The sequence below is a fragment of the Schistocerca gregaria genome, chromosome 3 (assembly GCF_023897955.1).
Source record: "Schistocerca gregaria isolate iqSchGreg1 chromosome 3, iqSchGreg1.2, whole genome shotgun sequence".
NCBI classification, from domain to species: Eukaryota; Metazoa; Arthropoda; class Insecta; order Orthoptera; family Acrididae; genus Schistocerca; species Schistocerca gregaria.
The window spans coordinates 605,964,001-605,982,360 of record NC_064922.1 but is presented as its reverse complement, the minus strand read 5'-3'; the positions used below and the strand labels follow the sequence as shown (position 1 = coordinate 605,982,360).

The following is an 18,360-nucleotide window of genomic DNA, read 5'->3' as shown; positions in this document are numbered from 1 at the left end:
AGAATCGTTTCGATTGCAGAACATGGTGGTGGCGTAGAGAAATGACGAGTAACGACGATGTCTGGCGTCTGGTTGTGTGTGTGTGTGTGTGTGTGTGTGTGTGTGTGTGTGCGTGTGTGTGTGTTTGTGTGTGCAGTGAAGTAGCAACTAACGAAGGGAGAATTGTGATAAGTTTTAATTCTGATATGAGTTTGGTGCTGGCGACACACAGGTAATTATAACTGTGTGTACACATGCGAAGACCGACGTGTACGGTCTCGGCAACATGACGTTGGTAGTCAGGCATCAGCTCTTCGTTTTTATTTTATTCGATGTACGTGAAGGCCAGAGCCTTCGCCAGCTATAAGTGGCGCTCTTTTACACAAATTCAGTGATCACAAGATAGAGAAACGATCCTTACATAACGAACCAACCCATATTTAGTGTTTAAAAGAGTAAAGCACTCTGTAATGTATATTTTCAATGAAAGTTTAAATCACATGAATGGATGTCAATGAAAAGTACAAGTTGGTCCAATGTGAATGATTTTTTCTTGGCAAACTCTTTGTGTTACCTAAAAGTGCCTTGGAAATTATGAAAGTTGCTCATGTAAAGAGAATTTAGACCTGCACATTTTTTTAAAGACAAATTGTTCGCCAATACCTCCCGGCAACTTAGGTGGAGTTTAACATTCGTCTGGCCTGGGACGACGAGATTTCACCAAACTAACGGGGTCTACTAAGCAGGTGTGCTACGTAGTACCTATGCCAGTAAATTCATAGAGTGACATTCAACAACAAAACGTTAAGAATGAGTGTCTGCAAACGGAGAAAAGTATTTTGGAAGTGAATTAGGACATTTAATTTTACTGCGTTTACCTACTTCCACACGGAGCAGATAATTGGATGACAGGCAATAGCAAGGGAGTTGCACGCTGCAGACGGCCTGCATCTTACTGCCTGTTAGGGGCGTAATTAATACGAAAGGACGCTTAGTATCGCCGGGAAGCATCAGGGAACATTTTGCCTGTAACAAAAGTTGTTCCCCATGACTCACCAAATTTTAAAAGCGTTAAATAATAAAATAGCGCCGGTTGGTATCTTCTGCGACCTATCTAAGGCATTTGACTGCCCGAATCACAGTATTCTCCTAAATAAATTGAAATTTTATGTGGTTGACGGAGAGCCAATGAATGAATAATGTGATGTATGACCTAAAGAAAGCAGAAAGTAGTACTTTATAACTAACCAATGTAATCGGGGACATTTTTCTGACTGGGGAGAAATCACGCATGGGGTTCCGAAAGGATCATTCTTAAGTCGACTATTGATACTGATACACGGAAGACTCAAAGAATCTGGTACACCTGTAGGGCTCCGGCGAGCACGCAGAAGTGCCGCAACACGACGTGGTATGGACTTGACTCATGTCTGAAGTAGTATTGGAGGGAATTGACATCATGAATCCTGCAAGGTTGTCGATAAATCCGTGGGAGTACGGGGAGCTGGAGATCTCTTTTGAACAGCACGTTGCAAGGCATAACAGATATGCACAATAATGTTCGTGTCTTGGGAGTTTGGGGGCCAGCGAAAGTGTTTAATCTCAGAAGAGTGTTTCTGAAGCCACTCTGTAGCATTTCTGGATGTGTGAGGTGTCGCATTGTCCTGCCGGAACTGCCCAAGTCAGTCGGAATCAACAATGGACATGAATGGACGCAGGTGATCAGGCAGAATGCTTACGCAAGTGCAGCTGTCGGAGTCATTTCTAGACATATCAGAGGTCCCATATCACTCCAACTACACACGCCCCACACAATTATAGAGAGTCCACCAGCTTGAACAGTCCCCTGCTCACATACAGGGTCGATGGATTCATGAGGTTTTCTCCATACTCGTACACGTCTGTCCGCTCGATACAATTTGAAACGAGCGTCGTCCGACCAGGCAACATGTTTCCATTCATCAGCAGTCCAATGTCGGCGATGGCGGGCCCAGGAGAACCGTAAAGCTTTGTGTCGTGCAGTCATCAAGGATACACTAGTGGGCCTTGGGCTCCGAAAGCCGATATCGATGATGTCTCGTTCAGTGGTTCGCACTTTGACGCTTGTTGATGGCCCAGCATTGCAATCTGCAGCGATTTTCGGAAGAATTGCGCTTCTTCAGCCGTCATTGGTCCCGTTCTTGCAGTATCTTTTCCGGTCGCAGCGATGTCGGAGATTTGATATTTTCCCAGATTTTTTATTTTCACGGTACACTCGTGAATTGGTCGTACGGAAAAATCTCCACTTCATCACTACCTCGGAGAGTCTGTGTCCCATCGTTCGCGAGCGGACTATAACATCACGTTAAAACTCACTTAAATCTTGATAACCTGCCATTGTAATAGCTGTAAGCAATCTAACAACTGCGCCAGACAATTGCTGTCTTATATAGGCGTTGCCGACCGCAGCGCCGTATTCTGCCTGTTTACATACCCCTGTATTTGAATACGCATCCATATACTAGTTTCTTTGGAGCTTCAGTGTATATATAAACGATTTTCCATATAATATACAACAAGCAAAATTAATTCTTTTTTGTAGATGACACTAGTACTGTAATCAGTCCAGGTATATACACTCCTGGAAATTGAAATAAGAACACCGTGAATTCATTGTCCCAGGGAGGAGAAACTTTATTGACACATTCCTGGGGTCAGATACATCACATGATCACACTGACAGAACCACAGGCACATAGACACAGGCAACAGAGCATGCACAATATCGGCACTAGTACAGTGTATATCCACCTTTCGCAGCAATGCAGGCTGCTATTCTCCCATGGAGACGATCGTAGAGATTCTGGATGTAGTCCTGTGGAACGGCTTGCCATGCCATTTCCACCTGGCGCCTCAGTTGGACCAGCGTTCGTGCTGGACGTGCAGACCGCGTGAGACGACGCTTCATCCAGTCCCAAACATGCTCAATCGGGGACAGATCCGGAGATCTTGCTGGCCAGGGTAGTTGACTTACACCTTCTAGAGCACGTTGGGTGGCACGGGATACATGCGGACGTGCATTGTCCTGTTGGAACAGCAAGTTCCCTTGCCGGTCTAGGAATGGTAGAACGATGGGTTCGATGACGGTTTGGATGTACCGTGCACTATTCAGTGTCCCCTCGACGATCACCAGAGGTGTACGGCCAGTGTAGGAGATCGCTCCCCACACCATGATGCCGGGTGTTGGCCCTGTGTGCCTCGGTCGTATGCAGTCCTGATTGTGGCGCTCACCTGCACGGCGCCAAACACGCATACGACCATCATTGGCACCAAGGCAGAAGCGACTCTCATCGCAGAAGACGACACGTCTCCATTCGTCCCTCCATTCACGCCTGTCGCGACACCACTGGAGGCGGGCTGCACGATGTTGGGGCGTAAGCGGAAGACGGCCTAGCGGTGTGCGGGACCGTAGCCCAGCTTCATGGAGACGGTTGCGAATGGTCCTCGCCGATACCCCAGGAGCAACAGTGTCCCTAATTTGCTGGGAAGTGGCGGTGCGGTCCCCTACGGCACTGCGTAGGATCCTACGGTCTTGACGTGCATCCGTGCGTCGCTGCGGTCCGGTCCCAGGTCGACGGGCACGTGCACCTTCCGCCGACCACTGGCGACAACATCGATGTACTGTGGAGACCTCACGCCCCACGTGTTGAGCAATTCGGCGGTACGTCCATCCGGCCTCCCGCATGCCCATTATACGCCCTCGCTCAAAGTCCGTCAACTGCACATACGGTTCACGTCCACGCTGTCGCGGCATGCTACCAGTGTTAAAGACTGCGATGGAGCTCCGTATGCCACGGCAAACTGGCTGACACTGACGGCGGCGGTGCACAAATGCTGCGCAGCTAGCGCCATTCGACGGCCAACACCGCGGTTCCTGGTGTGTCCGCTGTGCCGTGCGTGTGATCATTGCTTGTACAGCCCTCTCGCAGTGTCCGGGGCAAGTATGGTGGGTCTGACACACCGGTGTCAATGTGTTCTTTTTTCCATTTCCAGGAGTGTATACAGAAATGGAAGAAATGGTAAACAACGTTCTTAAAGGTAACATTGACTGAAACTTCCTGACAGATTAAAACTGTGTGCCGGACCGAGACTCGAACTTAGGACCTTTGCCTTTCGCGCGGAAGTGCTCTACCAACTGAGAGCTACGCAAGCACGATTCACGCCCTGTCCTCTCAGCTCCACTTTTGCCAGTGTCTCGTCTCCTACCTTCCAACTTTACAGAAGCTCTCCTGCGAACCTTGCAGAACTAGCACTCCTACCGACTGACACTCCGTTCAGCTCACACTCCGCTGCAGAGTGAAAATTTCATTCTAGAAACATCCCCCAGGCTGTGGCTAAGTGATGTCTCCGCAATATCCTTTCTTCCAGTCTCTTCGAGTCTCGGTCCGGCACACAGATTTAATCTGTCAGGAAGTTTCATATCAGCGCACACTCCGCTGTAGAGTGAAAATCTCGTTCTGGTATCATTGACTGGTTTTCTGCAAATGGCCCCACTCTCAATTGTAAAAAGAAACAAGATATTCAGTTCAGCATATCTAGGCATAGTACACAAATGACAAAGGTAACAAACACTTGTCGAGGAAATAATAAATGGGATGTTAGCTTCAAATTTCTCAGTTGTCCATACTGACGGAATTTAAACTGGAAAAGTCAAATTTTCGCAGCTTCTAAGAGAAGTCTGTTCAGCCATATTTATACTTATAATAACTGCAAATGTTGGGGATAGACAAATTAGTAAGTTGACATATTTTGCATATTTTCCCTCGATAATGTCGTGGGAGTAATGTTCTGAGGTAACTCATTTTAACGAAAGAAAGTCTTCATAGTTCACAAATGTGGTGTGAGAACAATATGTGGTGTTCATCCACAGTCATCTTGCAGACATCTGTTCCAGGAGTTAGGCATTCTGACTATTGCTTCACAGTATATTTGTTCCCTCATGAAGTTTATTGTAAGCCGGTCGGCTTGGACGAGCGTTTCTAGGCGCTTCAGTCTTGAACCGCGCGACGGCTATGGTCGCAGGGTCGATTCCTGCCTCGGGCATGGAAGTGTGTGATGTCCTTAGGTCAGTTAGTTTTAAGTAGTTCTAAGTCCGAGGGGACTGATGACTTCAGATGTTAAGTCTCACAGTGCTCAGAGCCACTTAACCATTTTTTAAGTTTGTTGTAAAAAGAAACAATGGAGAACATAATTGCAATACGAGAAGGAAGAATGACACTCACTACGCCACATTAAGGCTGTCTTTAGTACACAAAAGGAGTGGGCAACGCTGCAGCTAAAATTTTTGATAACTTATACCCAGTGATATAAAATGTCTGGCAGACAGTAAATTAAAATTTGTAAACAAACTGAAAAAGTTCCTCCTTGACAACTGGTTCTATTTTGTAGCAGAATTTCTGTTATTATAACGTGGTAAAGGTGGTGGGTAGGAATTAAGAATTACTAACTCATATCTATATGTATTAAGAAAGAAACTTATAAATATTCAGCATGTAGCGCTATTTATAAATTAATTTGCGACGTGAATGTAAAATTACTCGTCCCACATCATTGTGATTTATTGTGCAAATGATCCAAGGAACATGAAACTAACTAACTCATCCCTAGTCGTTTAACGGAAGGACGTTGAAACACTATGTAGAGCTGTGTCAATTTGAAAATGTTTAAGTCATCTTTGTACTGGACAGGGATTTTTTAAAATTTAATGCTTGTTACGAGTTAAATATTGATCAAAAAGAACTTCCTAAGCTTATAAGCTGTACAACTTTCTCGAGAGGTATTTCTGCAAACAGAAAAGAATATTTCAGAAAGTGAAATAGTTTTTATGATGTGAGAAGTTCGAAGCTATTTCGTGGAAGGGAAGATTTCACCCGTTTGAAAAACAATAAAAATAGGAACCGATGTTTAACAAACTTAGAGACACTGTGGAGACCTATGAGGCGCGTTCAATAAGTAATGCAACACATTTCCCTTTTTTTCCTGGGCCAGTTTTGATTGAAATAGTGCGGAATTAGTTGTGGGACACTGCGGAATATTTCCGCTTCAACCGCTACAATTTGATGAAGTTCAGATAAGTGGCGGCGTTGTACGTAGCCTGTAAGAGAGGTGCGTTCCAAGCAGAGACCTGTGACTGAGTTCTTTTGGCGGAAAACAAAGCATAGCAGATATTCGTAGGCGCTTGCAGTATGTCTACGGAGACCTGGCAGTGAACAAAGGACCTTGAATCGTTGGGCGAGATGTGCGTCATCATCATCATCATCACCACCACCACCACCACCACCACCACCACCACCACCACAAGGCCATGCAAACTTGTCTGATCACTCGTGTGCGAATCGGCCGCACACAGCTGTGACTCGTGAAGTGTTGGAACGTGCGGACACTCTCATTCGACGTGAGCGACGGATCACAACCAAACAAATCTGCGCACTCGAGATAACCATACAAAAATTAATGGGACTATTATTTCTCATTCACCGCAAAACGTGCATCTCGCAGCTTCTGACTTCCATCTGTTTGGCCCAAGAAAGGCTGCACTCTGCAGGAAACATACGTGGATGAGGGGAGGTTACTGATGCAGCAAGACATTGGCTGCGACGTCGGCCAGTAAAGTGCTACCTTGCGGGCAAAGAGGCCCTCTCAGAAAGTTGGCGTAAGGCCGTCGCATTTAAGGGGGGTAGGACTAGGACAGTGGAGTATAGACAGTGGAAATTAAAATGTCCTGTGGTGCCTATCCTGCTTCAAGTCGGCCCGTTTGACGTCCTACACCACTTAACAGCGATTATGTAGAAAAATAGGGTCTTCTAACCAAAAGAGTGGAGAATAGTATGGTGTACTGGAATCCTGAATAAAACCAACCTGTTTTCAGGAAAAAAAACTGTTGTATTACTTATTGAACGCCCCTCGGTACCGTCAATTAATATCTGACTTTCAAGCGAATTTTTGTAGAATACAGATGCTTTATATGGATTTTGTATCGCTGCGGAGAGCAGAGCGCTGTGCCTGCAGACAGTAGACCACTTGTCGCCACTTTTGGACCTTAAACGTCAGATGCCAACCGAGCTGTAATTCTAGTTGTAGGCGAGAGAGGTGGAGAGTTGACTTACATGGGTTTCCGACCAATGAGGAGAGCGCAGGTGTCTACGACGAGCGCGGGCAGCAGGTGGAGCAGCACCTTCTGGACGGCGTGCATCCAGGCGTAGCGCGTGAGGAACAGGCAGTAGTACCATTGCACGTGGAAGCTGGCCCACTGCGTGCCCGTCTTCTCGTTCAGGTGCATGAAGCGCTTCCACGTGATGGGGTTGCGCGCCGAGGACACGTAGTTGAAGACCGGGATGTCGCTCGGCAGCTCCTCGCTGTCGGGGGCCGCCGCCGTCGCCGTCGCCTCCGCGGTGCTGTCCGCCACCTCCTCGATCCTCGGAGCGTGCTTGCTGCAAGAGACCAGTCTGTCAGCTGGCACAAACATAGCCTGCGGAATAAATTTACTCCCTGCAGCGGAATGTCCATTGATTTGAAACTTCCTGGCAGATTAGTATCATGTGCCGGGACTAAAAATCGAATTCTTTGCTATTTTGTCTAAAAGTAAAATGGTAAGACTGTGGCTGTGTACAATTAATGTAGGTTGGTTCTTACAAAGAAGAAGACAGCAAACAGCCACTATTAATACTGCTATTTATTTAAGTAAATAGCGCCATAACTGGTTTCGAACTGACATGTTCATCATCAGACGGCTCTTCACAAGATTTAGAAGATGATGCACTTTACATAATCGTCAGTTTTCGATTTTTATTCTTCCACGGTAGCGAAATATTCTTGGTGTGCTGGTGTCCTCTGGTAGAAAACAGTGTTAGTAGCATTCTATGTGAGTATAACTAACCTCCAAACGCTGAAATACAGAGTCAGCAAATATGTGAGGTTAAGTGGTTATGGTACTTACATCGAAAATTCCGCGCAATTTTGTTGCGAAGTTGCAGCATTACATTTTAGAAATATTGCAAAATATATGCAATACTTATACGATTTGTATATCACCATATTGTGCAAAGCACCACCCAGACACACACACACACACACACACACACACACACACACACACACACACACACACACGCCAAAAAGTATTTGCCACATGCGAAGTTGGCACAAGAATTGCAGTTTTACAAATACAACAGCACCAGAGATGTTCTCTCTCAGAGATATTGCAATATACAGACTGCTTTGATTTCACACAGTTATGACTACTTTTAAAGGATAGACATAACATAATGAAAATTAAAACACAAAGATAAACCTTACATTATGAGCACATAACATTACACATGAATTTGACAGATGTAGTAACTAGTAACCAGCTTGTGTGAATGCTACTTCTTGTTGTTGTTGTGGTCTTCAGTCCTGAGACTGGTGTGATGCAGCTCTCCATGCTACTCTATCCTGTGCAAGCTTCTTCATCTCCCAATACATACTTCAGCCTACATCCTTCTGAATCTGCTTAGTGTATTCATCTCTTGGTCTCCCTCTACAATTTTTACCCTCCACACTGCCCTCCAATGCTAAATTTATGATCCCCTGATGCCTCAGAACATGTCCTACCAACCGATCCCTTCTTCTAATCAAGTTGTGACACAAATTCCTCTTCTCCCCAATTCTGTTCACTACCTCCTCATTAATTATGTTATCTACCCATCTAATCTTCAGCATTCTTCTGTAGCACCACGTTTCGAAACCTTCTATTCTCTTGTTGTCCGCCGGCCGCGGTGGCCGTGTGGTTCTGGCGCTGCAGTCCGGAACCGCGGGGCTGCTACGGTCGCAGGTTCGAATCCTGCCTCGGGCATGGGTGTGTGTGATGTCCTTAGGTTAGTTAGGTTTAAGTAGTTCTAAGTTCTAGGGGACTTATGACCCAAGATGTTGAGTCCCATAGTGCTCAGAGCCATTTGAACCATCTTCTTGTCCAAACTATTTATCGTCCATGTTTCACTCCCATACAGGGCTGCACTCTATACAAATACTATCAGAAAGGACTTCCTGTCACTTAAATCTACACTCGATATTAACAAATTTTTATTCTTCAGAAATGCTTTTCTTGCAATTACCAGTTTACATTTTATATCCTCCATACTTCGACCATATTCATTTATTTTGCTTCTCAAATAGCAAACCTCCTTTACTACTTTAAATATCTCATTTCCTAATATAAATCTCTCAGCATCACCTGTTTTAATTTGACTACATTCCATTATCCTCGATTTGCTTTTGTTGATGCTTATCTTATATCCTCCATTCAAGACACTGCCCATTCCATTCCATTGCTCTTCCAAGTCCTTTGCTGTCTCTGACAGAACTGCAATGTCGTCGGCAAACCTTAGAGTTTTATTTCTTCTCCATGGACTTTAATTCCTACTACAAATTTTCCGTTTGTTTCCTTTACTGCTTGCTCAATATACAGATTGAATAACATCGGGGAGAGGCTACAACCCTGTCTTACTTCCTTCCCAACCACTGCTTCCCTTTCATTCCCCTCGACTCCTATTACTGCCATCTGGTTTCTGTACAAATTGTAAATAGCCTTTCGCTCCCTGTATTTTATCCCTTTAGAATTTGAAAGAAAGTATTCCATCCAGCATCGCCAAAACCTTCTCTGAGTCTACAAATGCAATACGGGTGAGTTTGCCTTTCCTTAACCTATTTTTTATGAGAAGCCGTAGGGTCAGTACTGCTTTGTGTGTTCTTACATTTCACCGGAATCCAAACTGATCTACCCCGACATCGACTTCTGCCAATTGTTTCCATTCTTCCGTAAAGGATTCGTGCTCGCGCTTTGGAACCGTGTCTTATTAAACTGGTAGTTGCTTTCTTTTGAATTGGGATTATTATATTCTTCTTGAAGTCTGAGGGTATTTCACCTGTCTCATACACCTTACTCACCAGATGTAAGAGTTTTGTCTTGGGTGGCATACACAGGTAAGGAGGTATTTTTATCTGATCGTTTCGATATCTGATTGTATTAAAAAGCACTAATTGTAGACAAGACGATGATTTTTGTTAAAATCAATTTTTCTAGGATCTTAAACGCTTTTTTGCGCAGGATACACCTGCAAGGTGATGTTCGTCATTAGGAAGATGTCAGTGTCTGGCATCTTAACGCCATAGAGGAGTCCTTCCAAAACTACTGCAAAAGGCAGAGTTAGGTTTACCATAGAAAGTTGTATCTATTCTCTTCTTTGGGATCCGAGAATTTTTATAGCAGCAAAAGCTGGAAGTGACTCTTATTTTTTCCCGTTTTGTCTCCGTGAAGAAGTCAACACGCTTCTCCACGACAGTTGTCAGCCTCCGGGTCATGTGGACCAACAATTCCAGTAGTGTCCTCAGAGATTAGCAAACTGTTTAAACATTTTGTTGCACGTTCGTCGTGATAGCTTAATTAATAAATATTACGATGATACTTCGAAAGCACGACTGCAGCCAAATCTTCAAGTCATCCATGCTGCCAGTCATGTAGCGCTAAAACTTCTGCTGATACCATAGCATCATTTGACCGAATCTCTCTCTCTCCCTCGCCTCATTTCTACTATGTCAGTAACTCTTGATGTTGTGGTTAACGTTGTTGATTATCGATCGCGGGGCCCCTGGTTAGATTTACGGTCGCGTTTGGAATTTTTTCCGCTTCATCGACGCGCAAGTCGCTGAAGTGGTGTCAAATAAAAACTTGCACCAGGCTACGAAACTACCCAAAAGGAAATTGCTGGCCAAAAATTCCATAAACACATTTTAGCATCTCCTTTGTGTGATTTTCTCTTGTTGACCGAGCCGTGATCGCCAATCCAATAACCTGAAGATGTTGAACATTTTAAGCACATTTTGCCGCTTACTGAACTGCTAAGTTGCGGCGGTCAGCGGCCAGCTCACATTAAATCTCAGGGCTACCCTATCTCAGTATAAACTGCAGAGCTTTACGCTTTCTGGGGGCGCTTCCAGTGATAAATACATAAATTCTGCCAATAGAATCCGCCAATCAGAACTTTCGTAACCCCTCTCCTCCCTCCCCTCTCCAGCCTTAACAGAAAAAGTAATGGTACCCAGAAATTCCCCAGTCGGCAGATCGGGGCTATACCTACACAACAGCAGCGGACAATTCCTCCGACCATTGTGACCCTGATATTGCAGAGGGAACCTTCTGAAAACAACTGTGATGGGACGATTGCGGAATGGGGAGGACGCTCCCAGGCCAACAGAAGTGCAAGCGTACAGTCATCAGTGTATTTACAAAATACGAACATCATTATTTTCTTTGAGTCATCAGTCTTCTGACTGATTTTGGTTTGCTGCGGCCCACCACGAATTCCACTCCCGGCAACCTTTTCATTTCAGAGTCACACTAGTTACATATGTCGTCAGTTATTCGATGGATGAATTTCAATCTCTGTCTTCTACAGTTTTTGCTCTCTACAGCTCCCTCTAGTGCCACGTAAGTTATTCCCCGCTGTTTCAACAGATGTTCTATCGTCCAGTCTATCTTTTTGTCAATATTTTCACATTTTCCTTTCCTCGCCGATTCTGCACAGAACGTTGTCATTCCTTTTCTCAACAGTCGACATACTTTTCAACATTCTTGTGTAGCACCAAATCTCAATTCTCTTTTATTCCGGTTCGCTACCATACTATGCTGTGCCGCACACGTACATTCTCAGGTATTTATTCCTCAAATTAAGATCTATGTTTGATACTAGTAGACTCATCTTGTCCAGAAATGCTCTTTTTGCCAGTGCTAGTCTGCGTTTGCTGTGCTCCTTGCTAGGTCCGCCATTAGCTACTTTGCTGCTTAGGTTGCGGAATTCACTAACGTCATCTACTTTGTGTTCCCCAATTCTGGTATGAAGTTTCTCGCTGCTCTCGTTTTTGCTACTTCTCATTACTTTTGTCTTTCTTCGATTTACTCTCGAACCACATTCTGTGCTCGTTAGTTTGTCAGTTCCATTCAAAAGGTCCTGTAATTGTTCACTTTCATTGAGGATAGCAATGTCATCTGCGAATCTCATCATTGATATCGCTTTACCTTGGATTTAAGTTACACTCTCAAACCTTTCTTTTATTTCTATCACTGCTTCTTCGATGTATAGTTTGAGCAGCAGGCTCGAAAGACTCTGTCTTATACCGCTTTTAATCAGAGCTTTCCGTTCTTGGTCTTCAACTCATTGTTCCCCCTTGGTTCTTGTATATACTGTATACTACCCGTCTATTCCTACAGCTTGCCCCTACTTTCCTCAGAATTTCGAACATTTTGCACCACTTCAGACTGTCGATAACTTTTTCCAGGTCGACAGACCCTATGAACGCGTCTTCATTTTTCTTCGGTTTTGCTTACATTGTCAACCGGAACGTCAGAACTGGCTCTCTCGTGCCTTTATCTTTCCTGAAGCTGACCTGATCGTCATGTGGCAGATTCTCAAGTTTCTATTCCATTCATCTGTACATTACTCTTGTCAGGAACTGATGCAAGAGCTATTACACTGATTGTGCGGTAATTTTAGCACTTGTAATCTCTTGCTATCTTCCCAAGTTTATGGATGATGTTCTTCCGAAAGTCTGATGGTATATCGCCAGCCTCAAACATTCTACACAATACGCCCTTATATACGCTAGCTGCCGGCTGTGACGTCACTGGTGCCCGTGACATTGCCATATATGGGCAGGTTTTGAGTCGGCGTTCGATGTGCCCTCTTCAACCGCGCGATCGCTGGATCCCACGCAGCGCTGAGCTGCAGGTACAGGTCTGGCGTGCAGGTGAAGGTCTGTGTGGGTGTGTTTTCTGTAGACGCTGTGGCCGAGGCACCCATCTCGTTTACGGTGGACAAGGACGTCGAGGAAGTGCAATGCAGTACCTTTTTCCAACGCCAGGGTGAATTGCACGCCGCCAGCCATCATCATCCGGCACAGAAGCGCGCAGTATTGCAAACATTGGTGCATCGTACAAGAGTAATATCAGACGACGATAACCTGCCACCTACGCAACATTTCCAGGAATAACGGCTACAGCGCCCATCAAGTGAAAGAAGTGATTTCTGGGAAATATCAGAATAAGACCACCGACGAAGAGCAGGAAAAGAAACTTGCTTTTCTGCCATTCTGTGGCTCTGTGTCGGGCAAGATAAGTCGCCTGTTGAAAAGACACAAGATCAAATCAATCTTCAGGCCTCCAACGAAAATCCGTCAATTACTGAGAGCAGTTAAAGAGGCAGTAGGTCTCAGAACATCTGGAGTCTACGAAATACGTTGTGAGAGTGTAGCCAGAAGTACATCGGACAAACAGTGCACACTGTGGAACAACGCAGGAAAGAACATAGGTTTTATCGCCTACGCTATCCAGAGAAATCTGCGTTAGATGAGGATGCGTTAGAAAACTGTCGCCACATAAAATTTGACGATACCTCTGTCGTGGCTCGCACTAACGGCTTCTGGACAGTTTAATAAAGGAAGCTATTGAAATAAAAATTACCGCAAACACCCTGAATAGAGACGGTGGCTTGCAGCTCAGCGCTGCGTGGGATCCAGCGGTCGCGCGGTTGAACAGGGCACATCGAACGCCGACTCAAAACATGCCCATATATGGCAATGTCACGGGCAGCAGTGACGTCACAACCGGCAGCTAGCGTATATAAGGTCTCACCAACAGCCCACTGGCAGTCATAACACTTGACAATGGCCAAGGAGTGCTTAGATGAAAGATCGTGTAGTTTTAAGCAACTGACGCGGTTGGAAACCCGAGAACATTTTATTTAATGTTATCACTGCGAGACTCTGCATTCATACACTCTACGCAATAATTTGAGTAGTCTTTTGTTGCCAGTGGCGCTAATCATTTTCTAAATTCTGATGAAATGTTATCTATCCCTTCAGCCTTATTTGATTTTGAGTGGTCGAAAGATCTTGTAAATTCTGATTCTAATACTGGAGCCCCTATCTCGTGCCTGTGGACTCCTATTTCTTGTGCTGTCACTTCATCACACACGTCCTCCGTGACAGAAGACCGTAGCAGAGCTAGAAAAAGGAGGGGAACAGTGAGCGGACAGGGACAGGGCGAGCAGACAAAGTGAGTTGTACGCACCTGCGCTCCTGGTGCCTGCGGTGCGCGTCCCAGGCGGCGACGATGGTGGCGTTGATGACCATGTCGGCGGGCACCAGGTCGGCGGTGAGGCGGCCGTTGTTGTTGAGCGTGCGCAGCACCCCCAGCCCCACGCCCGCCACCACGCCCGCCGGCCCGTTCAGGTTGTTCACCCAGCCGCGGACCGGCTCGGCCGCCGTGCAGATCACTGAAAGCCCACAACGCCGTCTGCAGTCCAAACTTCTACATCTCGCGGTCCACAGCGCACACTCGCGCACGTAACAATTAACTATTCTTCGCACATTAATTGAAATACAATAAAAAGGCGTATAACTATTTCCGACAGAAGTAGATCATTCACGTTTCATATATGACAAGTACCAATATACACTGACAAAAAACCGAAGCAGATCTTTCACGTTTCAGATATAACAAGTACCAATATACACTGACGGAAAAAACGTCGAACACCAAGAAATAGTTGTGCGACATAATTGAGAGTCGGTAGGCATGATTCTACATCTGAAAGATTATGTCTGTTCAAATTTCTCGTCAGTCGCGAAAGAGTGGCGATAGTAGCGCAACAGGTTTGCTTTAAATAAACTCTATACCTGTCATGAGAGTCAGACCTTTGATGTTAGACTTGGTGTGTTGATATTAGTCAAGAGTGGCTTTCAGGTGACAAAGACGCCATTATCAGCACCTCGCTGAGTTTCAGTCAGGTCGTGTAATATGGCTACAAGAAGCTGGATGATGCTTCCGCGATACTCCACAAAGATTTGGTAGTATTGTAGTCACTGTACGTGACTGCTGGCAGCGGGGTCACGATGGTGCATGGTCACAAAAGAACTGCGCTCCGGCAGCCACTGGCACTACCGAGATGGAAGACCATCGTATTCGGCACATGGCCCTGGCACATCGCACTGCACTTGCAGCAGCAATTTGAGCAGTAGTTGGCACCACAGTGACAAAAACTGTTACAAATCGCAAATCGGTTACTTTAACGACAGCTACGAACCAGACGCCCTGTAACGTGCATTCCACTGACCCCAAACCACCGCCGTTTCAGACTTCAGTGGTGTCAAGGATGGGTGTGCTGTGTTTGTTTATGAAAGCTGGCTCTGCCTTGTTGCAGTGACGACCGTGTGTTGGTTAGAGGAAGGGCAGTTGAGGGCCTGCAACCAACCTGTGTACATGCTAGACACACTCAGCCTACACCTAGATTTATGGTTTGGGATGCGATTTCGTATGACACTGGGAACACTCTCAAGGTTATCCCTCGGACCGTGACTGCAAATTTGTTTGTTATGCTGCCATTCATGAACAGCATTCCACAGGGTGTTTTCCAACAGGATAACGCTCGCCCACATACTTCTGTTGTAGCCCAACATGCTCTATAGAGTGTCAACAAGTTTCATTTGCCTGGTCGATCACCAGATCTGTCTCCAGTTGAGCACATATGGGACATCATTGGACGACAACTTCAGCGTCGTCCACAAACAGCATTAACCGTCACTGTGTTGACCGGCCAATTATAGGCATGGAACTCCATCCCACAAACTGACATCCCGCACTCGTACAACATAATGCATGCACATTCGTATGCTTGTGTTCATAATTTCGGCGGTTACACCGGTTATTAGTGTACCAGCATTTCACATGTTCAATGACATATCTCGCGCATACATTAACCTGTGATCTTGTAATGTTGATCACTTAAATGTGTTATCTAGTCAAATGTAATACCGAAATTTCATTACCCTACATTAATTATTTTTTGGTGTTGGGATTTTTTGCCATCAGTGTATTATGCTGTTTTGGGCATCAATAGACAAACATTTTTACCAGAGCTTCCACAAGGTGAACCGAGACATTAAAAGATCATATGAACAGTATATGAATGACTAAATCAATTATCTAGCTGTGTTGGCGGAGGAAAAGCTGTGAGGACGGATGGTGAGTCGTGCTGTCAGTGTCAAATGCTCGCAGTTAACACTCCATAACAATGTGTCCTATTGTTTCCCTCTCCACTCCGCAGTGGCCGTCAGCAGATGAACGGAAACCCCACTTCTTCAAGGTGTATCCGCACCTTCCTTTGCTCGTCCTAATGCGGTTCAACCCAGACCAAGTTTGGCTCATTAGTCAGAATCAATCAACCTCAATTGTTGGGTTCTGAACCACGTCAACGTCGCTAGGTGGCTGCTTATTCCAGCTTTGCCACCACTTGGAGGTCACGTTGAGAGAATTGATAATCTGTGAAACACCCTACAATTTCAGGCGAATTGTTGGTGGATCTTGTAGGAAATCGTACAAAGAAGAGTTCATATGAGAGGTGGTCTTCTTAAGCGACTTTGCCTTAGCCGTTTGAAGCAATATTAGATAGGACAGGTAACAGCTGAATGGTAGCAGATCTAACGCTTCCAGTGATAACTCTCGTGGCTTCATTAAGCTGCATGTCAATATTTGTTGTGTAGGTGCTGTGTTCCTGCAGAGGAGCGCGATATTCACCAGCAGAATAACACAGGAACGAGCGCAGCAGAGAATAGATTATTATTGACGTTCGACACCCAACTTCTTCTGGCAATGTTGTGAAGCAGATTCACTCTTGAGCCAAATTTATTGGGGATGGTGATGCACTGTTGTTTGAATGTCAAGGACAGATTTAGTGAGATTCCTAGCTATAATGGCTATAGGTATTCTGTACTTCGATTCCGTCGAAAGTCACATGCAGTTTCCTTTGAGCTTATTTATTATTTGGATGGAAGGTACTTTTATTTAGGTCACAATGAAGTCTACATTTATGACGTAATCACTCAATTTCTTCAGATCACTTTTGAGCACATTCTCATAGTGCATATGATCTTTACCCTAGAAGACTAACGCTACGTCATCTGCGTAATGGATTTTAATGGAATCATTGTCTGGCATGTCATGGATATACAGCTTAAACAAAACGGAAGTCAGAACTAATCCTTGAGGTGGACCATTGTTTAAAGTCCTCCATCTGCTAGCTTGTCCGTTCAGGAACACCTCAAAGATCCTGTCATATAGCATGTTGTCTACTAGAAACCCCAACTTTTGACATGGGATAAATTGTGACAACAATTCTTCCCTCCACATAGTAGGTCGTGCGGTAGCGTTCTTGCTTCCCGCGCCCGGGTTCCCGGGTTCGATTCCCGGGAGGGGTCACGGATTTTCTCTGCCTCGTGATGACTGGGTTTTTTTGAGATGTCCTTAGGTGAGTTAGGTTTAAGTAGTTCTAATTTATAGGGGACTGATGACCATAGATGTTAAGTCCCAGAGTGCTCAGAGCCATTTTTGAACCTCCACATAGTATCACAAGATGCCGTGAGATCCACAAAAACTGCACCTGAGTTGAGATCTCGTGAAATCCAGCTCCTACTAAAATTGTCATTGCTAAGATCTGATCGCAGCAGCTCTAACGTTTCCTAAAGCCACCTTGTTCTTCTTTAGTTCAAGACACAGGGTGATACTTATCTACAAATCTTAGCAATCGTGTCTATTACGCATGTAGGCCTACTTCTGGTCCAAGTACATTTTTATACTTTTTTCCTTCGTAAGAAATAAATTATCAAATTTGATTTAGACGGTATCTTTTTAATAATAGAGTTTATACCAATAGTACACAAATGACTGTAACTAGTGAGTCGTACCACAAAGCGAATCCGAACTTTTACCCCTGCTCTGCTACACCTGACGGCAATACGCGCTTGCAAGATATCGACACTGTTTCTCCGTTTCCTTTTTCCTTTTTTGTGCCGCTGTTTTAATGGATGACGGGTATACCAGTAGCAACGCAATGAAAACGTGTTTTTGTGAAACGCAAAACCTGCTACAGGCGGCAGTGCTGGTCGGATTCCGTATGATGAAAACACATTCCCACTGGAACTGTCACAGACTGTGTTATTGTTTCCTGTGACAGCTGGGCAGAGACCAGACATTTCAGCGCTCCTGTAAACGTTAGCTGTCTTGCGAAAGCTTCTGGCGCTTTAAAAGTCGCCCAGAAAGGTCATCACACGCTCTATTCTCGACCCCTATAATCGCTGTCCGCTTAATCTCCCATTTGTGTACCACGATGGCTACGGCCTAAGCCGGCCGCTGTGGCCGAGCGGTTCTAGCCGCTTCAGTCCGGAACCGCGCCGCTGCTGCGGTGGCAGGTTCGAATCCTGCCTCGGGCATGGATGTGTGTGATGTCCTTAGGTTAGTTAGGTTTGAGTAGTTCT

The 18,360-nt window shown here is 45.2% G+C and overlaps 1 protein-coding gene across 3 annotated transcripts in view; it reads right to left on the bottom strand.

Moving 5' to 3' along the window:
• The window catches only part of LOC126353851 (fatty acyl-CoA reductase wat-like), a 221,693-nt gene that overhangs the window by 22,311 nt on the left and 181,022 nt on the right, over positions 1–18,360 (bottom strand). For all 3 annotated transcript variants that reach the window (XM_050003008.1, XM_050003009.1, XM_050003007.1), the window contains 2 exons: positions 14,120–14,324; positions 7,125–7,448 (listed from right to left, as the gene is read on the bottom strand). In XM_050003008.1, the coding sequence (XP_049858965.1) occupies positions 7,125–7,448; positions 14,120–14,324 (529 nt within the window). The remainder of the gene's footprint in view (positions 1–7,124; positions 7,449–14,119; positions 14,325–18,360) is intronic.